The sequence below is a fragment of the Antechinus flavipes genome, chromosome 1, assembly GCF_016432865.1.
Source record: "Antechinus flavipes isolate AdamAnt ecotype Samford, QLD, Australia chromosome 1, AdamAnt_v2, whole genome shotgun sequence".
Lineage (NCBI taxonomy): Eukaryota > Metazoa > Chordata > Mammalia > Dasyuromorphia > Dasyuridae > Antechinus > Antechinus flavipes.
Window position 1 is genome coordinate 448,509,991 of NC_067398.1, and position 27,955 is coordinate 448,537,945.

The following is a 27,955-nucleotide window of genomic DNA, read 5'->3' on the forward strand; positions in this document are numbered from 1 at the left end:
AAGAAAGAAATACTGAGCTTGTAAATTAACACGTGCTATGTTCACTTTTTTTTTTCTTGTGGTTTTTCCCGTTTGTTCTGATTTTTCTCTCCCCAACGTGATTCATATAGAAATATGTTGGAATCCTTACTAACTGCTAACTAATTAGAGTTGATCTAATCTTACAAGAAGATGTTTTGGGCAGAACCTGAAACAAGGTACTAAGTAGAACTAAGTTCAATGAGTTCACACCTCCCTTGAAGCTCGTTGGGTCAGAGAGCACTATGGGAGAAAACCCATAATCCCTCTCTCTCGTATCCCACAATTCCTCCCTCTTGGATAAAAGAAACAGACAGAAGCTCTCGGTCAGATTTCAGTAGAGTTACGCCAGAAGCCCTCTCTCCGAGGCAAGGCAGAATATTTTCCACTTGGCTGGCTGGTGGCAGAAGTGTTCTTCGGAGAGAGGAAGACGCTACAAGTCGAGATTTCACCGGAATGACATGAAGAGTTGGAGCTGGCTGGAGGCTGAAGATAGCAGAGGCAGAGGCTGAAGGACCAGACCTTTGGATTTAAAGACATTTGGAGAGAGCTCTTGGAACCAAGCAGAGAGATAGGCCTCTAAGCTAACCGGGCTATATTGGGATAATAAAAGATCTGAACTTTTATCACCTGGCTGCGTTTTTGAGAAGAAAAAGATCACAATATTTTGGCGCCCTGAACGTGGGACAAACAGACCCCTCAGTGGATTTCAGTGGAAAAGCTACGATCCTGATTCAAGTGGAAAAGCCTCTGATCCTGATCCAGTGGAAAAGACTCTTCAACCCAGAAATTAGAGTGAGTACAACAAAGAAATTTTGTTAAAAGAGTTAAAGTAGAATTTCAGCTAAGATGGGACAGATATTTAGAAAAGAGCCTGTTTCTGTTCAAGGAAAATGTTTAGAGAGCATTGTCAAAATTATGAAAAGCCAAGGTTTAATTATAAGTTTACAGCAAATCACTGAATTTTTACAAACTGTAAAGGACATATGTCCTTGTTTCTCTCTTGATAAGGAATTAGATCTAAATGAATGGAAATTGGTTGGAGAGGATCTTTGTCAATTCTATGATAAAAATGGGCCTAACTCAATAATTAATACATATAATGTAATACAATTGGCTATAAGAAGTTATTTAAGTGATAGAATGATGAAAAGGAAAGTACAGGAGGAAGAATTGCCAACTTTACTAGGTGAAAAGGAGGACGAATCAGATGAGAATGGAGTTAATTACAATTCTGAGTATGATATTTCACAGCAGGAGGAATTAGGTGATTCCACATCTCATGACCCTCCCTCCACAATGAACCCTTCATGGGTGGAACAAGGGGGAGGGAGAGAGACAGAAACACAGTCAGCTTCTCCTGTAAAGCAGAATTTGACAAGATTAGAAAAAGCATTAATTAAAGCAAAAAATGAAGGAGAAGATATATCTGATTTTATAAATGCATATCCTGTGATTGAAGAGCTCAACTTCTCAGGTCAAAAAGAGAGAAAATACACTCCTTTTAATTTGGGACGCAATAGGCAAAAAGGAGCTGTTGTACAAATCACTTTTGACCAACTAGCTGGTGAAGGTCAGTATGCAGAGAGTTCAGAACAGATTTATTATCCCATAACAGTCTATGAGCAAATGTCTAAGGCTGCAATAAAAGCTTGGAATTCTCTCCCTGGACAGAAAGATGGAAATAATGCTTTCACAAAAATAGAGCAAGGTCTCAATGAACCTTTTGCAGATTTTGTGGGACATTTACAAACAGCTGTAATAAGAACCATTGGAGACAATGCAGCAACAGAAATAATGACTAAACATTTGGCTAAGGAAAATGCCAATGAGGTTTGCAAAAGAATTATATGGGGGCTAGACAAAGATGCTCCTTTAGAAGAAATCATTAGACACTGTGCCACAGTGGGCACAAATGCTTATTATGCCCAGACTATGATGAACATGGAAAGACAAGGCCCTTCTTGGCAGAGGAATTCTAGAGAAACTCGTCGATGTTTTCAGTGCGGAAAAATTGGACATTTGAGAGCTCATTGTAGATATGGAGATAGAGTGAGAAGACAGGGTGAGAGAAAACCCAAAACCCCATGTCCAAAATGTAACAGAGGCTTTCACTGGGCCTCTAAATGTATATTGACCCAGAGGAATGAGAGGCAGGGCCCAGCTCTAAAGTATCAATCAAAGGACAGGTGGGGCATGATAGCAGCTGAGGTCACACCCAGAGAGACTTTAGAAATTCAGGATTCTGATGTCATCAACCAACAGAAAAGCAATCAGGATTACAGTTGGGAAGAATACAGGCCTTTTAAGACAACAAGACAATATCCAATGCAAACAACTCCAATGTAATTACCAGATGATGAGGAGAAATCCCAAACTTGGTAAATAGAAGAGAATTAAATAGGTTAACTGCTTGGGGAAGAGGATCTGCTTATATTTCCACAGATGAAGAAAGAATCAGATGGCTGACAATGAGACTGTCAAAAGGATTCTTAAAATCTTCAGAAATCATTGGGTTCCCTGAGATGAAAAATTGTTGATGAGACTTTTTGCAGTACTTCAGAGCTTACAGGAATTATTAGATTCCTGGCACATGAACTAATGGACAATGGATTCCTTATGGACTATTTCTAGGACTTATGGACATTTGTAAATTTTCAGGTCGATTTATGTTGTTACATTACTACTAGCCTGTGTTATATTACTATGTGCTTATGTATTTTAAGCAATTGCAAGAATCATTGGATTTCTTGAGATGAAAGATTGTTGATGAGACTTTTTGCAGTAGTTAAATTTTCATGTTGATTCATGTTATTTGTTACATTACCACTAGCCTGTGTTATATTGCTGTGTGCTTTTGTAAATTATGTATAATGCCTCCCATATTGATGGATTTATGTATACCATGTATATCTGTTACAAAGTTCTGGCCCATATTGATGGATTTATGTGTACCCCTTCAGAAACCCCCTATGTTTTAAAACAAAAGAAAGGGGGAGATGTTGGAATCCTTACTAACTGCTAACTAATTAGAGTTGATCTAATCTTACAAGAAGATGTTTTGGGCAGAACCTGAAACAAGGTACTAAGTAGAACTAAGTTCAATGAGTTCACACCTCCCTTGAAGCTCGTTGGGTCAGAGAGCACTATGGGAGAAAACCCATAATCCCTCTCTCTCGTATCCCACAATTCCTCCCTCTTGGATAAAAGAAACAGACAGAAGCTCTCGGTCAGATTTCAGTAGAGTTACGCCAGAAGCCCTCTCTCCGAGGCAAGGCAGAATATTTTCCACTTGGCTGGCTGGTGGCAGAAGTGTTCTTCGGAGAGAGGAAGACGCTACAAGTCGAGATTTCACCGGAATGACATGAAGAGTTGGAGCTGGCTGGAGGCTGAAGATAGCAGAGGCAGAGGCTGAAGGACCAGACCTTTGGATTTAAAGACATTTGGAGAGAGCTCTTGGAACCAAGCAGAGAGATAGGCCTCTAAGCTAACCGGGCTATATTGGGATAATAAAAGATCTGAACTTTTATCACCTGGCTGCGTTTTTGAGAAGAAAAAGATCACAATAGAAATATGTAAATGAATTCACTTGTATAACAAAAAAAAGTTTTTACATGTGGACTGGGGGGAAAAAAAGAGAATATGAAAACAAACGACAAAACTTCAACCTAACAGAAAAAAAAAAAAGTTAAGTCTGCTGAATTCGACTGTTGCTTCAGTCCAGAGAGATGACCCTATGACCTAGCCTGCCTGTGTGCAGGGTTGTGACTAGACCTCTCAGCGTATCTGCATCTGCTGCTGCCTCACTTGCTTGTTGCCACAGGACTTTGAGATGGGTAGAAATGATAATCATTTGGGGGATTTTTTTGTGATTCATTAACAAATTGGACTTAAGTGAGACATAGTTGCAGGAAGTTGGTGGCCTCACTCTCCAGAGTCGTTGCAGAACAACAGCAGAACAAGGTCAAGAGGACTGGGGAGTGGCCAAGAGTGTAGTGGAAGATGCTGGTGTTTTCTAACCAGCTCTAATTGCTTCTCCACAGCCTCTACTGCAGCTGTCTTCATTGCCTTTGGAAGAAATTGTTCTCATCTGTCCATTCCACCAGAGAAAATTTTCTCATGCTTGGGGTAGATGCTTCCCCAGTTTGCCAAGGGGGTTGAGACCCTATGATTACTCAACCTGGTTTCACTCACCTGCCAAAGCGGTTGGTTGGGGTATGGCTGCTGTGCATGCTACATGCAGCTTCTTAGGGCCATAGGTAAGAGTTAGGGGGATTCAGCATTGATTGATGATGCTTTGTTGAGAACCCTGTGGAAGTCCTTACTAAATGATTAGTGTGGCTCCATCGGCACTGAGTTGTTGAGATGCACTATAGGTCTTTCCACAAAGCTGGATAGCAGCCCTGAAAAGGCTAGGCAGCCCTCATGCCAGAAGTGCTATATGACGACTGCGCTAGCACCCAGGACACCCCAGAATCAGCCGTAGTCAGGATAAGCAAAAGTCCTTAATCTTTATTCTCAGTCCCCAGATGCGGGATTGAACAGGATGGAAGCAGAAGTCAACCCAACCTCTTTCTCTCTCATCTACCTCCAAGGATGTGTCCCTGGATAGCTTTTCTCCACCCCCTAGTCCCTCCTACAATCCTCTTTATACCAATCATTGAGCCAGTACGGATAGTGGAAAGGACCATTTTCCAAGCATATATCCATAGAGTATTGTCCAATCAGAAGTTAGCCTCAAGCGCTGGGCAGTCCCAATCTCAGTGCATAGTTCCAGCCCTCTACAATGCTACTCTCCCTGAACACGCTATTCGTCCTATTCATCTCTTTTTGCCTTAATCCACTGAAGAAGGAAATGGCAAATCACTCCAGTTTCTTTACCAGACAGCATTGGTGTACTATGATCCACAGGGTTATGAAGAGTTTGACTCTACTGAACAGTAACAAAAATCACATCGTTTGCTCAGTCCTCTTTCTTTCATTTTTAAACTCTTCCAGTTTCTTTTAGTCTGATGGAATATGGTATTAAATACCCTCATTATCCTGTATATTAAGTCCACTAAAAGAGAGACCTTGTCAGTGTCTCTCCTAAAACATGGTTCCCAGAACTGAATTCAATACTCCAAATATGCAGTGTTAACAATATGAATGTTATTGTCACTTTTCTTTCTCATCACTATAGTTTAATTCTGCCTAATAATCACATTAGTCTAATATCATATAACAGACTTATTGAATTTTTAGTTCACTGATATTCTCTGAAGTGAATAGCTTCTAAACCCTTGTACTATTATTCTTTTTAACCTAAATGTAAAACATAAAATTATTTAAAAATTTAATCCCCTTAAGATCCAGAATTAGAAAGTACTTTAGGAATTATAGGTACCTTTCTTATTTTATAGATACGATATCCAGAGAGGCTAAGCCACTTAATCAAGGTTACACTTTATTGTGTCTGTGTCATTTCAGTCATGTTCAACTCTTTGTGACCTCATTTAAAGTTTTTTTTTTGGGGGGGTGGTTGTTGTTTTTTGACAGAGTTACTGGAATAGTACCATTTCCTCCTCCTCTTAATTTTAGAGAAGAGTAAACTGAGACAAATGGGATTAATGACTTGACTAGGGTCACATACCTACTACATGTTTGTGGCCAGATTTGAATTCAGAAGGATGAATTTTCCTAACTCCAGGTCTAGTATCCTATTCATTGGGCCATCTAGCTGTCCCAATGGCCACTTTACTGCTCCCAAGGTTATACATTTACTCCAGAAAAGAATTTACTCCAGAGACACCTCAAGTACTTTGATTTAGAATGTAATGCCTCATGTATTGCTTTAATTAGTCCACAATTCATTGTACAGATGAAGAAACTGAGGCTTAGAAAAGTTAAGTAACTTGTCCAAGTTTAACCAGCTCATACTTTAACCAGTAGAGCTAGTATTGTAATCTAGTCCAGTATTTTATCTAATACTTGACTTATGGTCTCCTGAGGAGGGGACTAGGAGCCTTGTTTCTGTTAAAGAGGTCATATAAAGAAACAAACAAAAAAGCATCAGTATAATTTTAGTTTTTTTTTTTAAATAAAAATACAGAATGCTCCATTTAACTATATATTAAAAATGACAAACATCTCTTAAAAAAAAAACCCACCAAAACCCAGTTACCAAACTATACTATTCTATATTGGGACTGGTCAAAAGGAGGAGAAAAAGGAGAAATGAAGGCAAGAAGAGACTGAAGGGACACATGCATACTCAGAAATACTGAAAAGGACTGAGAGGTAATGACGTTGCAGAGAAGTAAACAAAAAGATAGATAAATATTGAATAAAAAAACTGATCCATAAATCCCCCAAAACCCAGAGAAGCGCACACAAAGCATTGAAAGAAATACTGGAGCTACAAATGGACTTTTAGGAAGAGCCATCTTAATCTTGTGTCCTTTTAGTACATTATATACAGTTAAAGGCTAAAAAAGTTGTGTTCTATTTTTACAAATATAAATGGAAATGGAAAGGCAGATTATTGTGGTGAAAAGAATCCTGGATGTGGAGTTGGTAAAGTGAGGTTTATCACATTGTACCTCAAATATGTACTGCGTGACCAATGGGGTTGCTTCTTGACATCTCAAAAATTAAGAGGCCTTAGTTACAAAATAAGGATAATATCATAGGTTATTGTCCCTTGGGCCAGATGAAATGAAATTGGAGGCCATATCCCACTGTTGGTCAGTGGTTCCCTTGTGATTTTCATACCTCCTATTCAACTAATTTTTTAATCCTTTAGGGGTAGTAAGCAACCTAACTTTCTTTCTTTTCTTTTTTTTTTTTTAATAACTTTTTATTGACAGAACCCATGCCAGGGTAATTTTTTACAGCATTATCCCTTGCACTCACTTCTGTTCCGAATTTTCCCCTCTCTCCCTCCACCCCCTCCCCCAGATGGCAAGCCGATCTTTACATGTTAAATAGATTACAGTATATCCTAGAAACAATATATGTGTTCAGAACTGAACAGTTCTCTTGTTGCACAGGGAGAATTGGATTCAGAAGGTATAAATAACCCGGGAAGAAAAACAAAAATGCAAGCAGTTTATATTCATTTCCCAGTGTTCTTTCTTTGAGTGTAGCTGCTTCTGTTCATCCTTGATCAATTGAAACTGAATTAGCTCTCTTTATCGAAGAGATCCGCTTCCACCAGAATACATCCTCAAACAGTATCCTTGTTGAGGTATATAATGATCTCCTGGTTCTGCTCATTTCACTTAGCATCAGTTCATGTAAGTCTCACCAGTCCTCTCTGTATTCATCCTGCTGGTCATTCCTTACAGAACAATAATATTCCATAACGTTCATATACGACAATTTACTCAACCCAATTGATGGGCATCCATTCATTTTCCAGCTTCTAGCCACTACAAACAGGGCTGCCACAAACATTTTGGCACATACAGGGCCCTTTCTCTTCTTTAGTATCTCTTTGGGATATAAGCCCAGTAGAAACACTGCTGGATCAAAGGGTATGCACAGTTTGATAACTTTTTGAGCATAGTTCCAAATTGCTTTCAGAATGGCTGGATGTCTTCACAATTCCACCAACAATGTATCAGTGTCCCTGTTTTCCCATATCCCCTCCAACATTCCTCATTATCTTTCCCTGTCATTCTAGCCAATCTGACAGGTGTGTAGTGGTATCTCAGAGTTGTCTTAATTTGCATTTCTCTGATTAATAATGATTTGCAAGCTAACTTTCAATTCCTTTTTAAAGAAGTAAGAATTACTATCTTCTAGTTTATTCTTTCCTAATCATTAAAAAATTCCAGTATGATTTATTTGCAAATTTCTAAATTTTTCACAGTTCATCTTGGAGGCAGTTGTCAATACTCACAGGGAAAATTGGGATGGAGATCAGTATTTTGAGAAAATATTGATGGAGAGGATCATAGAGAAATTGGAGGGGACAGGGAAATTTGGCTTTGTCCTTTGAGCCTGTTGGTTGATGATAATGAATAGGAAATAGAGGAGAAATTGGAGAGAGAAGAACTGCAGTGGTCACTTGATTCTTATGCTAAAATAAGTTCAGGAATGAAAGTCATTGCTCAAATAGGAGGTTGTAAATCCCCCCTTTACAGTCAGATTATGCCTCAGAGGAATATATAGTGTGACTGGGAACATCAGAAAAGTATTGGACATATACCTGTACTAAAGCCTGATGACAGTACATGCAGTCAGAATTTCAAAGCAACCCCACTTTACAGTCCCCTTGCTACCAGTTAGGCCTCCTGAGGCATTGCTTACTTAACATTGTTCTAGCCTTATATTAAAGTATTCTTTACTAGACTAAATAATAGAGAGGTTTGTCCTATTTTAGAACTGCCATTATCTTTTTTTTTTCATTGCTTTATGATTTTTCATGCTTTTTTATCTGGATGTTCTTGAGTATGTTATTTTTGTATCCTTACCTGTTTGGACCAGTATTCAGAAGCATTGAAACAAAGATAGGAGCATAAACAACAATACATTCAATGACTTTGAAATAAAACAGTGAAAAATAATAAACAATCAAAGACCTTGAGATACAAAGAGGAAATCCTCCTCATGGAAGAACCCCACTCCCCACATCTCCTGTCCACAGCCCACCTAGTTTCAGCTGGAAGAAGCCAACTGAAACCAAATCTACTTCAACCTAGAATTTGAATTTTTACTATGTCCTGATTAGATTGCACGTACAGAGAATAGAATTTTAGTTATAACATTTGATTGAAATATATTGTATTTCAGTATAATTCATATAGTTTCCTTTCGAGTTGTGTTTTTTTTCCATTTAAAAACATTATTTTATAAATTTCACTAATCTTTATTATCTGTTAACATAAAAAAGTTTAAAAATATTTATAAGAACTCAGTATTTGACAAAAACTACTGGGAAAATTGAACAGTAGTCAGAAACTAGACATAGATGAATGTGTCATACCATATACCAAGATAAGCTCAAAATGGGTACATGATTTAGACATAAAGGGTTATATCATAAGCAAATTGGAGGAAGAAGGGAAAAATATTATATATATATATATGTATATAGATATAGATATAGATATATATATATATATCTATATACATATATATAGATATAGATAGATAAGTGAGGAGTTCCTGACCAAACAAGAGATAGGTTTATAGGAGCTAAAAGACAATTTTGATTACATAACATTTAAAAGGTTTTGGACAAAGAAAACCAATGCAGCCAAAATTAGAAGGAAAGCAGGAAACTGGGAGAAAATATGACAAGTTTTCCTGATTAAGGTCTCATTTCTCAAATATATAGGTAACTGAGCCAATTTTATGAAAATAAGATCAATTGATAGTCAAAAAATATGAGCAGGAAGTTTTCAGAGGAAGAAATCAAAGCTGGCAATGATCATATGAAAAATACTCTAGATCACTAAGTAATGGAATATAATTAAAACAACTCTGAGGTAACACTTTATGTCCATCCGATTGATTAAGATGACAGGAAAGGAAAATTTACAAATGCTACAGAAGACGTAGGAAAAGAGATACAGTATTGTAGTGTTGGTGGAACTGTAAGCCAGTTTGACTATTCTGGAGAACAATTTGGAACTGAGTCCCAAAATTAAACTGTGTTTATTCTTTTGACCCAGCAATACTGCTTGGGGTGTACCCCAAGAAAATCAAAAGAAAAGTAAAAGGACCCACAGTTACATAAATATTTATAGCAGTTTTTTTGTGGTGCCAAAAGAATTGGAAACTGGGGTTGCTTATCAATTAAGGGTTGAGTGAGTATATGATTGTAATGGAATATTATTGTACTATAAGAAATGACACCAGGGCTGGTTGTTAGGTGTCTGTTGGCTGTTTTTAACTTAATGTCCTCATAAATATCACTAATCAGAATGCTTAAAACAGAATTCATTATCTTTCCCTAACAAATAGAGATTGCTTCTAACGTCCCAATTTCTATTATGGCACCACCATCCCTCCAGTCATCTAAATTCACAACCTTATCATTAACTCTTCATTCTCCTTCATCCCTTTGTCCAGTAAGTTACCAAATCCTATTGATTTTCGTTCTTCAACACATCATATTTATCCCTTTTTTCCTATAACATCCTATTTGGGTTCTCATCAACTTGGACTCAGATTATTGCAATAGTCTCCTAATTGGCCCCCCTATCTCCAGTCTCGCCCTTTTTCAGTGCACCTTCCACACAAGTGCCAGATTATCTTTCTAAAATAATTTATCTAACCATCTCATCCTTCTGGTCAAGAAGTTTCAGTAGCTGCCTATTGCTTTTAGGATAAAATTATTTAGTATTAATTTAGTTTGTTTAGTATTTAATAATCTTCACAATATGACTTTCATCAATCTTTCTGGGCTGAATAAGTATATTAAGTATTTATTTAACTTCATATTTTCCAAACAGTTGCCCACTTACATTGTATACAATATTTCATCTCCTACTTATGTGACTTTGCACAGCCTGACTGCTATGATCATAATACTTTAATTTCTCACTTGACTCTTAAAACTCCCTTGTTCCCTTTAAGACACAGCTCAAGTACTACTTTGTACATTAGACCTTTTTTTTTTTAATCATCTCAGAGATAGCCAATTGTTTTTACTTTGGATATATTTTGCATTTACTTAAATCTGTATGTCCATAAATATCTATATCCATATCCAATATAATAATGTAAGCTTATTAAAGGCTCAAACTGTTTCTTTTTTTACTTTTGTGTCCCTGATGCTTTGTATATTGTAGATGCTTAATAAAAGGTTATTGAATGGAGTAAATGCAATTTCAATTCCTGTACTCATACACTCATTTCTTTTGGGTACCAGTTCCTTCCCTTTAGATTTCATTTGTTAACAGTCATTTTTTTCTATATTCAAAAATTCTCTCATCCTTCTATTTTCTCCATCCACTATTGATTGTAATCTCTGTTACCTTCTGCCCTCATAGTCAAGTAGTGTTGACAAGCATTTAACACATACATGATTGCTCATATCTATACATAGTATGCAAATATATTATAGGGAAACAGAAGAAAAAGTGTTATTCATCATACTTTTATTTACTCTTTGCTATAGCAAAGAGAGCTTTGGGAACTTGCCAAAATAGATAGTCATTATTTAATGCAATAGTGTATGAGAGTAGGTGAATAGTAAATGAAATATAGTATATGAAGTGATTTAGATAGTAAGCTTTAAACTCTGGACTTACTATGGGTAAGTCCAAAACTGAGTATTTCAACAAATAATCAATTGGAGTGTGATCCATTTTTAGTAAACAAATAATTCCCTTCTGGAATTTTAATCTAAATGAAAATGCATTTTCTCAGTAAAAGAGCTGTATGTAACATTGTATTCATTTGGTAGTATGTTGAGGCTGCCATTTAATTAATGTGAAAAACATTTAACACCTATAGTTTGTATTTTATTGTTCAAAGTCTTTATATTCTCCAGATTACAAGAAAAGAACTTTTGGTTTTTTTCTTTGAGTATGATACCTGTTGACTCAGTTATTAATGTTTTTAATAAGATGTTTCTGTATTGATTATCACAGTTTAAATACTTAAATTCAAAGTTTTCACATTACTTTGGGAAATAGAATTGTCAGAGAACTGATAAGATGTCATTTTCTAGATCTGCTGTTAGGGCCATTTGATAATGTGTTCCTAACGTGCACAGTCTATCACTCTTTTGGCATTGTGATACCACTTTGTTGTAGTATATTCATTCATATATAGATCTCAGCTCTCCTCTAAGCTCCAAGGCTTAGTCTTATGCTAATCTGTTCTATAAAATTGAATGGATGACCATCAATTGGGGAATACTTGGATAAGGTTATGTTACGTGAATGTAATGGAATATTATTGTTCTATAAGAAATAGCAAGCAGGCTGATTTCAGAAAAGCCTGGAGAGATTTGCATAAACTGATGCTAAGTGAAATGAATAAAACCAAGACTATATTGTACACAGCAATAACAAGATTATGTGATGATCAGACTGATGGATTTGGATCTTTTCTACAATGAGGTAATTTAAGGCAATTATAATAGATTTGTGATGGAAAGAGCCATCTTTTTTTTTTTTTTTGGTTGTTATTATTTGCTTGTTTTTTTTTTCTTTTTTGTGTTTTTCCCCCCTTTTGATCTGACCTTTTTTGAACAGCATGATGAATATGGAAATATGTTTAGAAGAACTATATGTTTAACTTATTTTGGATTGCTTATTGTCTAGGAGTGGGGGAAAGAGAGGAGAAAGGGAGGAAAAATTGGAACGCAAGATTATGAAAAGTTACTTACTATCTTTTTTTTTTTTTTTACTTACTATCTTTATTTGAAAAAATAAAATATGAATTTTAAAAATCCCATAACACACACACAAATTTTTGTTCCATAAAGCTGAGTGTAATAATAATAATAGTAACAACAGTAATTAATACATATGTTGTCATCTTCCCAATGACCGTACAAGGTAAGTACTAACTTTATTGTCTTTTACAGATGGAAAAACTAAGATATAAAAAGGTTAAATAAATAAAGCTACTAAGTGTCTGAAGTAGGATTTTAGCTCAGAACTTCTTGGCCTTAAGTCTTCTGTTCTATTCATAATTCCACCTAATTTCTACAGTGCTTTGCATATAGTGAGTGGTCAGTAAGTACATTAATTTATTGATTCATTTATACAGGAAAGACAGGTCGAGTTTACTGCAATATAATGTTACAGATTCTCAAAGGTGAGTAAACTATTTCTTAGCTCTGTGTTTGACATTTATAACCAGATTTTTAAGTCTATTGGGGCAGCATCTAGAACATTACTTTTCTACTCTATTAAATGACATTCAGTGTCAGATGATTCATATCAAAAATACTCATATCTGAAATATCTAGGCAGTCTAAAGTATTCTTTCTTCATCTGTACCTACTAATCATAAAGACATTTGCCTCTGTACTCTACTTCACTTTGTTTCTGTAGACCCTATCTAGTCATTAGAATTTGACTCACTTTTAAAAGTGCAACTGAAAATGGAGCATGATAGTTGGTAAACATTGATTAAGCCTTATATATGATGGACATTGGCATACAAAGAGTGAAGAGAGTTTCTAACCTCGGGGAGCTCACAATCTACTAGCAGCTCACATTATAATTGTTGGTTAGTCGTTTTCAGTCATGTTTTAAATCTTCGTGATCTCATTTGGGGTTTTCTTCACAAAGAAAACCATTTTGCCATTTCCTTCTCCAGCTCATTTTGCAGATGACGAACTGAGGGAGACAGGGTTACTTGCAGACTTGCCCAGGATCACACACAAAAAGTAAGTGAGGTCAAATTTGAACTCAGGAAGATGTCTTCCTGATTCCTGGCCCCGCAGTCTACTACCTAACTGCCCTCAGACGATTTTAGAACTCTGTAAGGTTTGCAAACAATTTTCATACTAACTTCCTAATAACTTTGTGAGATAGGTGTTATTTTCATCATCAGCATTTTGTAGAAGAGGAAAGTGAGGTTAAGTGCTTTGCCTGGGGGTTCACAGTTTATCTATAGATATGTATATATTTTTATCTTTATCTGAAATGGAGTTTGAATATATTTATAGCTAGGTGGTACAGTGGATGAAGTACCAAGTCTGAAGTCAGAAAGACCTGAGTTCAAATTTGGCCTCAGACATTCTAGCTGTGTGACTCTGGGCAAGTCACTTACGCATTTGCCTCAGCTTTGTCATCTGTAAAATGAATTGACAAAGAAAATGGCCAACCAATCTAGTATATTTGCCAAGAAAATCCCAAATGAGTCATGAAGAATCAGATACAATTGAAACAACAATGAATATTTATATCTGTCTATATATATCTGTTTCTGAATTGGAATTTGAACTCAGATTTTCCTAACTCTTAAGTTTAGCCTTGTGCACTCCAGCATATTGCCTAAGTCATACCATTTAATTGATAAGTGTAATATTATTATTTTTAATAAGGAAGGAAAAGAAAACCTTATTTTCCATGTTTTTAAATTAAGAAATGATAATGAATTTTTTAACAGACCAAAATTTTAAGAATATATTTTGTAACATAAGTTAAATAATAACATGATTCATTAAAAAATATATATATGTGCATATATACTTGTCTATATAGATAGATGTACATATATCTATATATACACACATTGTTACATAGATTCAAATACATATATATCTCAAATGACCTTATTAATAATTGATTTTTTGAATTTTGGAGATACATTTAATTGCCAGTTTGACCAACTCTTACCTCTACCAACAATAAATCAAAACCAGACAAAAATTTGTCAAGCCAAATACTAATATATACATTAGGTACTAACATAAAAATTGTTCAGATCTTCACAGATTTTATATATACTTCTTCTAAAGATTTATTACATACACTATAGCAAAGATAAATCTCTATATAAATATCTCCTTCTTGCAAACAGGTAGATATGTCATCTGTATATTACATGTTTGAAATTATTGAAAGGATTGCCATATATAGGTTTCTAGGACTGCGGAAGCTGGAACATGTTTTGCAATAAAAAAAGAAAACAACAATTTGAATATTATTAAACAACAAATTTTTTAAAAAATTTAATTTTCTTCATCTTGGTTACTGTTACTTGAGGAAAAGCAGGTTAAATTAGAAAGGAAGGTTAGGAGATAGATGGGGATTTTTGTGGAGATTTCCAAGGGACTTTTGGGTACTTCCACTAGAAATTTATGGCATTTGCTTTTTATTTATAAAATCCTCCAGGAGGGAAGGAAAGGGCTAAATTTAGGTCAAGTAATTCCCCAGGCACCAGGTGTCACTATTGTTCTAGAACCTCCCCAATCTAGTTTCAATTTACCTATCCAGTCATATTTTATATTCTTCCCCCTTAAGATCTTTATTGCTAAAATGGACCATAAGTTAAACTCCTTGTCTGAAACTGATTCCTAGAGAGGTTAACTAAGTTGCTTAATGTCTCAGAAAAGTTGTAAATGGTAAAACTGGGATAAGTTTTGTCCTTTGGCTTCAGATTTTTTTCATTATACCACACTGCCTTCCTTACTTTCTAGCTAAATAGCATTACTTTGGGTTCTTGTTTTGCTCTTTCATTTTTGCGTATACCGTTGTCCATTCTAAAATTAATACTATCCTGTCACCATGTGTGTTGAAACCCCATTCTTCAAGACCTAAGATTTTACCTGCTCCTTGATAACTTCTTTGACCTTCCTATTAACCTGTTTAGCTTTTGTTTGTGATCTAGATTAAGTGACTTAAGTCACTTCTGTGTATTTCACTTTTCTAATCTGCAGAATTGGAGAGTTGGAAGGAGATGATTTTAAAAGATCCCTTCCAGCTTGAAAGTTATTTGATTTTCTGTCTTCATTCAAGATTCCAGGCAAGAACCACTGAGCAGACAGCAGCATTAAATATTTTATCCTCTAAAATTTAGGGAGAAATTAGGTAGGCTATATTTTATCCTGGTTTTGAAAGACCTCTCTGCTAAATTTCATTGACTTTCAACTTTGGTCTTTCTCTCCCTTTAAATTTGGGAATTGAGATAGAGCATCTTTTTTTTTTTTTTTTTTTTTTTTTGATCTTAACATCTTTTCTTTTTTTTTTTTTTTAAATTTTTTATTTAATAATTACATTATATTGACACTCATTTCTGTTCCGATTTTTTTTTTCCCCTCCCTCCCTCCACCCCCTCCCCTAGATGGCAAGCAGTCCTTTATATGTTGGATATGTTGCAGTATATCCTAGATACAATATATGTTTGCAGAACCGAACAGTTCTCTTGTTGCGTAGGGAGAATTGGATTCAGAAGGTATAAATAATCTGGGAAGAGAAACAAAAATGCAGATAGTTCACATTCGTTTCCCAGTGTTCTTTCTTTGGGTGTAGCTGCTTTTGTCCGTCATTTATCAATTGAAACTCAGGTCTCTTTGTCAAAGAAATCCACTTCCATCAAAATATGTCCTCATACAGATAGAGCATCTTTTGATGCAAATATTTTTCATAAGAGATTTCACAATGATTTGATAGAGATTACTTTTAGAAATGAGGATGTTTGAATTTTATTTATTTGCATTGCATTTAATGATTCTTTTATTATTCACTAAGATCTTAAGGACTTTCTTGACCCTATTTTTAAAAAAAAATATTAATTCTTACATTAACCTTAACAATTACTCTATTAATATATCAATGTTACTTTAGTGTGTTCAATCTCTGAACAGGAATTGATAGTGTTTTAATCTTTTTAGTACTATCAGAAATGTGGATTTAGATTAACTATTAGCTTTATGAATCAATTAAAGGTTTTAACAATTTATTGAGATTTTGTTTCTTTCAATAAAAATTCTTTCTCAAGCAGAGTTAGCAGGCTTGTTCAGATCACTATTACATCACTTGCTTTTGTAGGAGTTAGTTTATTGGCATTTTTGACCTATATATCTTTATAGCTTAAGAGTCAGTAGTATATTAACTTTAGCCTTTGACTTTTGTGGCATTTTTGCCTGTTTTATCTCTTCTGAGGAGTACTAGGTATGATCTGATCATCCTAAACCTCTAGTTTGAACTTTCACAATAAATGGAACTGCTCATTGGTTAAAAATGAGTTAAAGTAGTTTAGGTTACCCAAGTATAAATGTTGTTCCCAGCAGTTAATTGTTTTCAGTTAAATGTGGTAACACTGAATTTAGGAGGAGCAACATTACTTTTTGAGGTGATGTTTTGCAGCTTCCACTAATAGAGGGAAGGTGTAAATTATTTATTTTGTACTACCCTTCTGCTATTGCTTTTATAACAAATTCCATAAGAATTTATATCTAGTTCGGAAACAATGTAGATTCTCACTGCTAGGGAAATAATAGCTAAACAAATTATAGTAAATGAATGTAGTAGGTACTCCTATTCTTGAAAAAATTATAAAGAACATAGAGAAGCATAAGAACTGATAATAATAACTTTATATTATATTATGCAAACTAATACAAAATGAAATAACTACAAAACTACCAAAAATATAAGTGAATGGCTTTCTTCCCAGCTCTCATCTTACCCCCAAAGAGCAGCATATAATTATTATACTAGGCTTGACTCAGAGTAACAGAAATGAGACTATACCACCCACCCTCTTATCTTTGAAGAAGTGATAGCTATGGATGTAAAATAATATAGATTCTGTGACTCAGTTGATGTTAGGTAGTTTTACAGAATTTTCCTCTTCCCCCCCCCTTTAAAAAAATTCTCATGAGATATGGCTCAAGGTAGAGAGCAGAGTAAGATTGGGAATTGAAGGTAATGTTAAAAAAAATCAATAAACTTGTTTTAAATAAGGAATAAATTTTGCTCATTTATATGCTTACAAAACTGATAACAAAGAAATACATAAATACTTGCAAAAAATATATAAGGTATTTATATACACTGTTATCAGAAAAAGAAATTGAACAAGCCATAAATGAACTTTGAAAAAAAATCTCCAAGACCAAATGGATTCACAAGTGAATTTTATCAAGATTTCAAAGAACAATGCATTCTGATATTATATAAGCTGTTCACAATAATAATAATAATAAGATACCATTCCATTTTCTTCCTATGGTACAAATATGATCTTGATATTAAACCAGGGAGAGACAAAGAGAGAATTCCATAAAAAACACCAATGCAAATATTTTAAATAAAATTTTATCAAGTAGGCTACAACTATATGTTAGAAATATATTATGGGGGCAGCTAGGTGGCACAGTGGATAGAGCACCAGCCCTGAAGTCAGGAGGACCTGAGTTCAAATCTGGTCTCAGACACTGTCTAGCTGTGTGACCCTGGGCAAGTCACTTAACCCCAATTGCCTCAGCAAAAAAAAAAAAAAAAAAAAAAAAAAAAAAAAAAAAAAAGAAATATATTATGCACTATGACCAAGTTGGATTTATACTAGAAACGTAGAATTGTTTCAATATAAGAAAGGCCATAAAATAATAACCCATATTAATAACAAAAATAATAAAAACTACATAATGAATTCTGAAAAAACTTTTGAAAAAATCCAACTCTTGAGTAAAAATTCCATAAATAAGAATAAATAGTTCTTTCCTTAATATGGTAAATAGTATTAACATAAACCCAAAAGCAAACATCAGTAATGTAGAAAAATTAGAGGCCTTTTCAGTAAGATCAAAAATAAAGCAAAGATGACTATCATTATCATCACTATTATTTTAATGTAGTCCTAGAAATGCTAGCTATAGCAAGAAAAAAAAGGAAACATAGACAAAAAAAAGATTGTTTGCAGATGATATAGTATACTTTGAAAGAGAGTCAACTAATGTTTATTGGAATAATTAATAACTTCAGCATATTTAAAGGATATAAGATAAATCTATATAATATCATCAGCCTTCCTGTGTATAACCAACAAAACTGAACAAAATGATTAAAAAAGAAAAATTCCATTAATAATAATTATGGAAGCTATAAAATACTTGAGAATGTATCTTCCAAGCATCTGTATGAATCTTAACTACAAAATACCATTTATAAAATAAGACAGGTCTAAATAGTTAGAGAAATAGTAACCACTCATGAATAGGTCAAGCCATCATAATGAAATTGGCAATATTACTGATATTTACTTAATTATCCAATGCTATACCAGAGAATATTTTATAGATCTTAAAAAATTCATATGAAGGCATAAAAAGTCTAAGAAGTTCAAAGATAATCATGAAAAAAAAGTGAGGAGGTCTATGAGTATCAGATCTTAAACTATACAACAAATCACTAGTTAAAATTATATAAATGATTTAAAAATAGTTTTATTAAAATGGTTAAAAAAAAAAAAAGAAAGTAGAGGAGGGGGCAGCTAGATGGCACAGTGGATAGAACACTAGCCCTGAAGTAAGGAGGACCTGAGTTCAATTCTGGCCTCAGACCTTAACATTTCCTAGTTGTGTGATCCTGGTCAAGCCACTTAACCCCAATTGTCTCAGCCAAAAAAAAAAAAAAAAGACAGCAGAGCACCTTAAGTACATCATATATATAAAAATAAATAATAACATATTGTTTGATTAACCCAAATATTCTAGTTCCTGGGGGTAGGACTTGCTATTTGACAAAAACTACTGGGAAAACTGGACCATAGTCTAGCAGAAATTAGGTTTAGAACCATACTATCAAAAATCAAGAGCAGGTCTATATACATATATATATATATATATATATATATATATATATATATATATATATGAGTTGGATATAAAAAAATTATAAATTAGAAGAGCAAGGAAGAAATTACTTTTCAAACTTATGGATAAAGGAAGTATTCATGACTAAATCGGATAGAATCACACAAGATAAAACAGACAATTTTGATGAAATAAGATTAAAAGTTTTTGCACAAACAAATCTAATAAGATAAAATCAGAAAGGAAACAGGTAATTGTGGGGAAAAAACTTTACAAGTTTCTCTGATCAAGGTCTCATTTCCAAGACCTATAATATATAATATGATATAAAACCATTTATAAGAGCCATTCTCTAATGCATAGTAAAGGCTTGGAGTATGCAGTTTTCTGAATTTTTTGAGAAATCCAAGTTTTCAGTGATGAAGGAAAAAATGCATTAAGTAACTGATAATTGACAAAGATGACAAAAGAGGAAAATGACAAATGTTGGAGAGACTATGAGAAAAAAAAAAGTATAGTAGTATAATATTGTTGAAAGAACTGAAAATTGGCCCAGCTATTCTGGAAAGCAATTTGGAATTATAACTACAAAGTTATCAAATTATGCCTATCCTTTGACCTATCACTATCAGTACTACTATTTACTAGGTCTGTATTCCAATGAAAGAATCTATATATTCAAAAATATTTTTATTTCATCTAAATTGCTTAAAACATTTCATAAATATATTGTAGCTAACCTCCTTGAGAAGACCATATACAATACTTCTTTCTGCTCTTTTCCTAATGTTCTACATTCTGATGTTTGACCTCATTATTTACTCTGTTGCTTTCTCCAAAGTTACCACTGATCTCTTAACTAAAAAAAAAGATGGCTTTTTCTCAATCCTCATCCTTCCTGTCAGCTTTGCAGCCTTTGCCCCTGTCAATAACACCTTGATATTCTTTCTCATTTTGGGGGGATTCTCTTCTCTCTTGGTTTTCTTCTTATCTGCCCATTTGCTTCTTTGTCTCCTTTGCAGAATCTTCATTCATGTTATGCCCCCTAATTGTTGGAGATTCCCCAAGCTTCCAGGGTTTCAAGTTTCATCTCCCTGCAAATGATTTCCATATCTACTTTGTAGCCTTAATCTTTCTCCTCACTTCCTGTTTTACACCTCCAGCTATTAGACATCTTGAATTGGATGACTTGTTTGTATTTCTTTATATTTTTCTCCTCCCCATATATTCTTGTGATTCAGGGATACTAACCTTGCTGTTCTTCGTAGATAACAGTCCAGCTGCTCCCCATGCTCAGAATGATTTCTTTCCTCATTTTCACCGCCTAACCCTGCTGGTTTCTTTCAATTCTTAACTAAGTCCCACCTTCTGAAAGAAAATTTTACTAGTCTTTCAATCTTACTGCCTTTCCTCGAGACTACCCCTCCCCCCAATTTATCCTGTATATGTCTTGTTTGTACAAATTTGTTTGCAGGTTATCTTCCTTCACTTTGTTTTTAAAACAACTTTGAAAGACTAGAATTCTGACAATGATAAGATTAAATCATAATCCCAAAGAAGATGAAACATGCTGCCTTCTGACAGGTCATGAACTTAAAATACAGAGACTTCTAAAGTACTACAGCTTTCTGACTATTTCTCCCATAGATTTACAGCTCCTGAATGGAATCATACCATTTGTAAGAAGGACTTGCCATCAAAATAACATTCAAGATGTGGCACCTCTGGATAGTTTTATTATTGATTAGCTGACCACATTGATTTCACTCTACTTGAAAAGTGAATCTGCAGCAAATATGGTGAACCATTCCTTTAGTTGCTTTAATTTTACAGTTGTTTATAATTCACAAAGCTACAAACAGTGATCTTTATTTCAGAATCTGAAATATGGACTTTTTACCTAATCCTAGCTGCCCAAACTTGAGAATATTTAATCGTGTATACTTTAGTTCAACTTTATAAACTTGTTTTGACAATACCAAGTCCATGGTTTATACATACAAATCCAACTAGCTACCATTATGCAGAAGGAATCTGCCAGTCAGAGAGGTTAAAACTACAGAATCATAGAACTGAAAGGGACCTTAGCAGCCATCTAGTCTGACCCATAACCTAAAAGAAATTCTTTCTAAAACATACCTGACAAATGGCCCCTCTGTCTCTGCTTGAATACCTCCAAGGAATGAGAATACATCACCTCCTGAATCAGCCAAGTCCACTTTTAGGAAACTGATATTGTTAGGAAGTTTTTCCTATCAATAGGTTTACTATTAATCATAGTTAACATTTAATATATTTTTGTTGTATTGAATTATTTCAGTTGTATACAATTCTTCATGACTTTGTTTGGGATTTTCTTTCGAGGATATTAGAGTTGTTTGCCATTTCCTTCTCCACTTTTTTTTGCAGATAAGAAAACTGGGATAATCAGGGTTAAGTGACTTGTCCAGGATCACACAGGCTAATAAGTGTCTGAGGCTAGATTTGATCTCAGGAAAATGAGTCTTACAGACTCCAAGCCTTGCACTTTTATCTACTTCACCACCTACCTGCCTGCTTGACATAAAGTAAATATGTAATAAATGCTTGCTGATATACTTAGGGGATCATGGACTGGTTACATTGAAAGCTTGACAAAATTAATTAAGCAATGTGTCAATGCCCTTGTAAACCTTTAAGTTAAATGTGCAGAGAGATGCCAAATTCTATGGGGAAGTCCATGCCCTTCAAAATGTGCTCTTCTTTACTGGTGACTTTTTGATAAAAGAGGTGAAATTAATTCAGTTTATGAATCTACAAAAGCAGAATATGAATAGAAACCAGATGATAATGAAGAAATTTCAGAGGAGATAAAAGAAGTCTAGGCTTGAAGAGGAGAACAAAAAAGATGAAGGAAAAAGAAGACCCTAAGTGAATTCCTTAGAAACATAATGAACCTATTCTAAAACATTTGAAAGATGAAGTGAAGTTCTCAGATGCTGTCTGACTTATGAGTTTCATGTTGGAATTTCACTTTGAATCCAATAAATATTTTAGTAATGAGGTGTTGACAAAGATATATTGGATGTAGTTAGAGCCAGTTGATATAGATCTCTTCTTTGGTGGACCAGAAATTATGAGGGTACAGGATATCAAGTAGATTGGGAGAAGGGGGAGAAATAAAAAATGTCACTTTGAAAACTATTAAGAGATAATAACTTCTGGTGCCAAGATGGTGGACAATGGCAGGAATTCCATGACGCTCTTCCAAATTCCCCTTCAAACAACATTGAAAATCCCCTCAGAGATGATTTAGGAGTGGGGAAGCAGCAGGAAAAGTCTGTTTCATTGAGGTGAGAGTGAACTGAGGAGAAGGCCAACAGCTGCAGACAATAGAGCAGGGGGTCTGCAGCAAGGTTCCAAGCCCTGGGCAATTCTCTGGTGAGGCCCCCATACAAGCTGGCAGCTCCTGAGGCAAGCCAGAAGTCTGTGCTGCACCGCCAGTCTCCACATGAGCAGCCCTATCCCCAGCACAGGCCACCAGGGAGGCCTCATTGACAGCCAAAAACAAGACCATGTCCCCAGAACCAGTCAGCATCAAAATTCCATCCCCAGCGCTGGCCAGCAGAGAGTTTCTGCCTTTAGAGCAATCCTCCAAAAAGGCCCTGTCCTGGCACAGCAGTGGAATCCTATCCCCACAAAAGGTACGCCCTTTTACAAGCCTGCAGTGAAAAGCCAATGGCAAGGACTCCTGGGCCCTGGTATAAGAAGCTTGGGACAGTGAAAGAGCAGAGCCCAACTCTTATGTAAGAATACCAAGTCACAAAATAGGATAGGAGGGTGTGTGTGTGTTTATACATGTATCTATGCGTGTGTATGTACATAGGCATATGTGTATGTATACATAAATGAGCAAAAAAAACAAACAAAGCCCTTGACAATAAAGTTACTATAGTGACAGGGAAGATCAAAGTGCAAACCTAAAAGAGAATAAGTGCATTGAGATAGTTATGTGTGAAATCTCACAAGAAAAATGTCATTTGGTCTCATGCCCCAAAAATTTTCCTGGAAGAGCTTAAAAAGTGTTTAAAAAAGCAAATTAGAGAAGTAGGAAAAAATTGGGGAAAGAAATATGAGAATCATAGAAAAAAGTCAATAGCTTAGTAAAAGAAACACAAATAATGGAAAAATACATATAGAAATTTCTTAAAGCCAAATGGAGAAGGAGATAGAAAAGCTCTATGAAGAAAATAATTCCTTAGAAGTTGGAATTGGGCAAGTGGAAGCTAATGATTTTATAAGACATTAAGATATGATGAAATAAAATCAAAAGACTAAACATAGAGAAGAAAATGTGAAATTTCTCATTGGAAAATAGAGATGAGAGAGAATTTAAGAAATTACTGGATTACCTAAAAGTCATTATTAAAAAAAAAAAAAACCATACCAACAATCCCAAAACAAAAAACAAGCAAACCCCTGAACTCCCTTCCAAGCCCCCAAACTTGGACAATATTTTTCAAGAAATTATTAAGGAAAAGTGCCCTGTGATATCCTAGAATCGGGGCAGAATAGAAATTGAAAGAATCTACTAATCACTACTTGAAAGATATAACTAACTGAAAACTCCCAGGAACATCATAGCCAAATTGCAGAATTCCCAGATCAAAGGGAAAATACTGCAAGCAGCCAGAAAGAAAAAAATCAGTTATCATGGAACTACAGTGAGGATTACACAGGATTTAGCAGCTTCCATACTAAAGAATCAGAATATGATTCTCTGAAAGACAAAGTAATTAGGATTACAACTCTCACCCAGCAAAACTAAGTATAATCTTGCAGAGGAAAAAATGGATATGTAATAAAAGAGATGACTTTCAAGCATTTTTAATTAAAGGACCACTGCAGAATTTAAAAAAATATTTTTTGATCTTAGAATATAAGAATGAAAAACATAGAAAGGTAAGACAGAAAACAAGAGATTCAATATGATTAAACTTATAAATGTATTAAGATTGTATTTTTAACTTTATTACTATAAAGACAATTAGAAATATACATTGACAGAAGGTGCAGATATAAGGTGACTTTGATGGGATACCAAAAAACCAAAAACAGAATAAAGAGGTGAGAAAGAAGATTGTACTAGGAGAAGGGGGGAGATACAGAATCAAGTAAATTATCTTATATAATAGAGGTGTGAAAGAGGTAGAGGAAGATGAGCAGGAGATAGTGGACAAAGCTTTAATCAGAATTGGCGCAACTAAGAAATAGCATATGTATTGATACAAAAATTATTTTAAAGGGAAGAAAGGACAGAGGGAAGTATAAAGACTAATAGAAGGGACACCATTGGGAGAGGTGATAATCAGAAGTAAAACATTTGTAAGGAGGAATAGAATAAAGGTGAGAGAGAATAATGAAAAATAGGATAGAGGGAAGTACACAGTTAACATAACTATAAATATGAATAGAATGACTCATCCATAAAATGGAAGTAGCATAATGGATTAAAAACCAGAATCCTAGAATCTGTTGAGAAACATAAAGTACTGAAACATTTACAGAGTAAAGGTAAGTGACTGAAGCAGAATCTATTATGTTTTAGCTGAAGCAAAAAAATTAGGGAGAGCAATCATAATCTCAGACAAAGCAAAAGCAAAAACACATCCGATTAAAAAAGATAAGAAAGGAAACTATATCTTGCTGAAACAGGTACCATAGATAATGAAATAATATTAATACATGCATCAAATATTGTAACATCTGCATCTACAGGAGGAAATAGAACATAAACATGTACTAGTGAAAGACTTCAACTATCTCCTATCAAAACTAGATACATTGAATAAAAATAAGTGAAATATAAAAAATAAACAAGAAAGAAGTTGAGGTAAATAGAAAAGAATATGCTTTTTCTCAGCAACACATAACACCTAGAAAGAAATTAACCTGTGTTAATTTAAATGCAGAAAAGCAGAACTTTAACTGCATTCTTTTCAAATCATAATTCAACAAAAATTATATTTAATAATGGACCATGTAAAGATAAAAATTAATTGGAAAGTAAATAATCTAAACCTAAAGTAGTGAGTCAAAAAAAAAAAAAAAAACCAGAAACAATAGTGAGACAATGTGCCAAAAATTGTGAGATACAGCCAAAGTGGTACTTAGGAGAAATTTTCTTTCTTTTTGTTGTTTTTTATTTTCAAAACTTAGCATGGATAGATTTTCAAGATTGACCCTTGCAAAACCAAATTTTCACCTCTTCCCTCCCACTTCCTCCCCTAGATGGCAAGCAATCCAATATATATGTTAAACATGTTAAATATATATTTTAAATGAAATATATGCCTACATATTTATACAATTATGCTGCACAAGAAGAATTAGATCAAAAAGGAAAAATAAGAGAAAACAAAATATAAGCAAACAAAAAGAGTGAAAATGCTATAATTCACACTCAGTTCTCACAGTCCTCTTTCTGGGTATAGATGGCTCACTTCATCACAAGATCATTGGACGTGTTCTGAATCATCTCATTTTAAACTATCAGCGTTGATCATTGTATAATCTTGTTGCCATGTACAATGATCTCCTGGTTCTGCTTATTTCACTCAGCATTAGTTCACGTAGGTTTTTTCAAGCCTCTCTGAAATCATTCTGCTGAGTATTCCATATATTTTGTATATGGAATATAATATTCCATAATATTCATATATCACAACTTATTCAGTTGTTCCAATTGATGAACATCCACTCAGTTTCTAGTTTCTTGCCACTACAAAAAGGGCTACCTCAAACATTTTTGCACATGTGGGTTCCTTTCCCTCCTTTAAAACATTTTTGGGATAGTAGAAACACTGCTGGATCAAAGAGTATGTTAACAAAGATATATGAACATAGTTCCAAACTGCTCTCCAGTTCACAATTCCACCAATAGTATACTAGTGTCCCAATTTTCCCACATCCTCTCCAACATTCATCATCTTTTCCTGTCATCAAAGCCAATCTGAGAGATATGCAATGGTACCTCAGAGTTGTCTTAATTTGCATTTCTCTGATTATTTAGAGCACCTTTGTATGTCAGGGAAAATTTTCTCAATTGCTTACATCAGTAAAAAAGTGATAGAGGGGAAACATGAATTAAGCACTCAACTAAAAAAAAAAACAAACTAGAAAAAGACAAATTTAAAAACGCCCACTAAATTGGAAATCCTGAAAATTAAAGGAGAAATTAATAAAATGAAAGTAAGAAAACCATTGAATAACTAAAACTAAAAGTTGGTTTTATGAAAGAAAAGAAAATAAACTAAAGAAAAGAAAATCAAGTTAACAGTATCCAAAATGAAAGGGGTGAATTCACTAGTAATGAAAAGAAAATGGAAACAATTATTAGGAACTAATTTGCTCAATTATATGATAATAAATTATCTAAATGAAATGGATTAATTTCTATTAAAAATTGTTCAGAATAACAAAAGAGAAAAGAGAATACTTAACTCCATTTTTAGAAAAAGAAATTGAGCAAGCTATTAGAATTTAAAATTCTTCAGGGATAGAGTCAAAGAGAATTCTATCAAACATTTAAATAAAAAATTATCCCAATAGTAGATAAACTATTTGAAAAATAGGCAAAGAGGAGTCCTACCATATTCTTTGTACAATATGGTGCTGATACCTAAACCAAGAAGAGCACAAATAGAGAAAACTAGACTAATTTCCCTAATGAATATTGATGCCAAAAATTTAAAATACCAACACGGAGATTAAAGCAATACATCAGAAGTATACAGTATGATCAGGAGGGACTTATCTCAGGGAATGCAGGGCTGGCTCAATAATAGGAACACAACATAATTGACCATAATAAAACCCACTAATTATATCATCTTAATATGTGCAGAAAAAGTTTTTGACAAAATATAATACCTATTTTTTAAAAAAATAAGATTACAGAGCATAGGAATAAATGGAGCTTACTTTAAAATGATAAGTACTATTTATTTAAAACTAGTAGCAAGCATTATAAGATGGGTAAACTAGAAGTTTTCCCAACACAATTAGGGTGAAGGGAGGATGTTTATTTTCACCATTATTGTTCAATATTGTGGTGGAAATGTAAGTTATAGCAGTAAGAGAAGAAAAAGAAATTGAAAGAATTTCACTAAGTGAATAAGGAAACAGAACTATCATTCTTTGGAGATGATATAATGGTATACTTAGAGAATTCTAGAGAATGAACCAAAAAACATTGAAATAATTTTAGCAAAGTTGCAGAATACAAAATAAAAATCAAAACTCAGCAGAATGCAAACAGCAGTGAAGCAGTGTGTTATGTGACCTTGAAGATTGCCTTATTATATGTTTACCTAAATGCAACTATCATTGAAATCAATTGAAAATCAATTGAAAATCATCACATCATATCAGTTGAATAGTTGAATATCAGTTGAAAATAATGGTACATATTATCTACCATTTTAACAGCATAATTATCAGTTACACAAGTACAATGTAGGAAGTCCCTTAAAGCATTTTTTCCCCACATAGTTGATAGCTTAAATGGTTTCCTTCTAAAAACTACATACTCATATACACTGACTATTAATTTGCTAATGGCTCCTCTTCATACAAAGTTGAATGATTTTCCTATGTATCTTGAAAATGAGACCTTTATCAGAGAAACTTATTACAAAGACTTTCTATTTGTTGACTTTTCTTTTTTTTAATCTGCAT

General features: G+C 34.1%; 1 protein-coding gene and 1 pseudogene across 3 annotated transcripts in view; both read left to right on the forward strand.

Moving 5' to 3' along the window:
- The window catches only part of C1H8orf89 (chromosome 1 C8orf89 homolog), a 79,198-nt gene that overhangs the window by 8,668 nt on the left and 42,575 nt on the right, over positions 1-27,955 (forward strand). The window contains exons 3-4 of one of the 3 annotated variants that reach the window (XM_051970043.1): positions 12,736-12,783; positions 13,291-13,360. The exons of 1 other annotated variant lie outside the window; for it this stretch is intronic. In XM_051970043.1, coding sequence (XP_051826003.1) covers positions 12,765-12,783; positions 13,291-13,360 — 89 coding nt within the window. In that variant the 5' untranslated portion in view covers positions 12,736-12,764. The remainder of the gene's footprint in view (positions 1-12,735; positions 12,784-13,290; positions 13,361-27,955) is intronic. One more of the 3 variants, XM_051970041.1, reaches the window with a different exon arrangement.
- Positions 19,276-27,807, forward strand: LOC127543768 (nucleosome assembly protein 1-like 1; annotated as a pseudogene).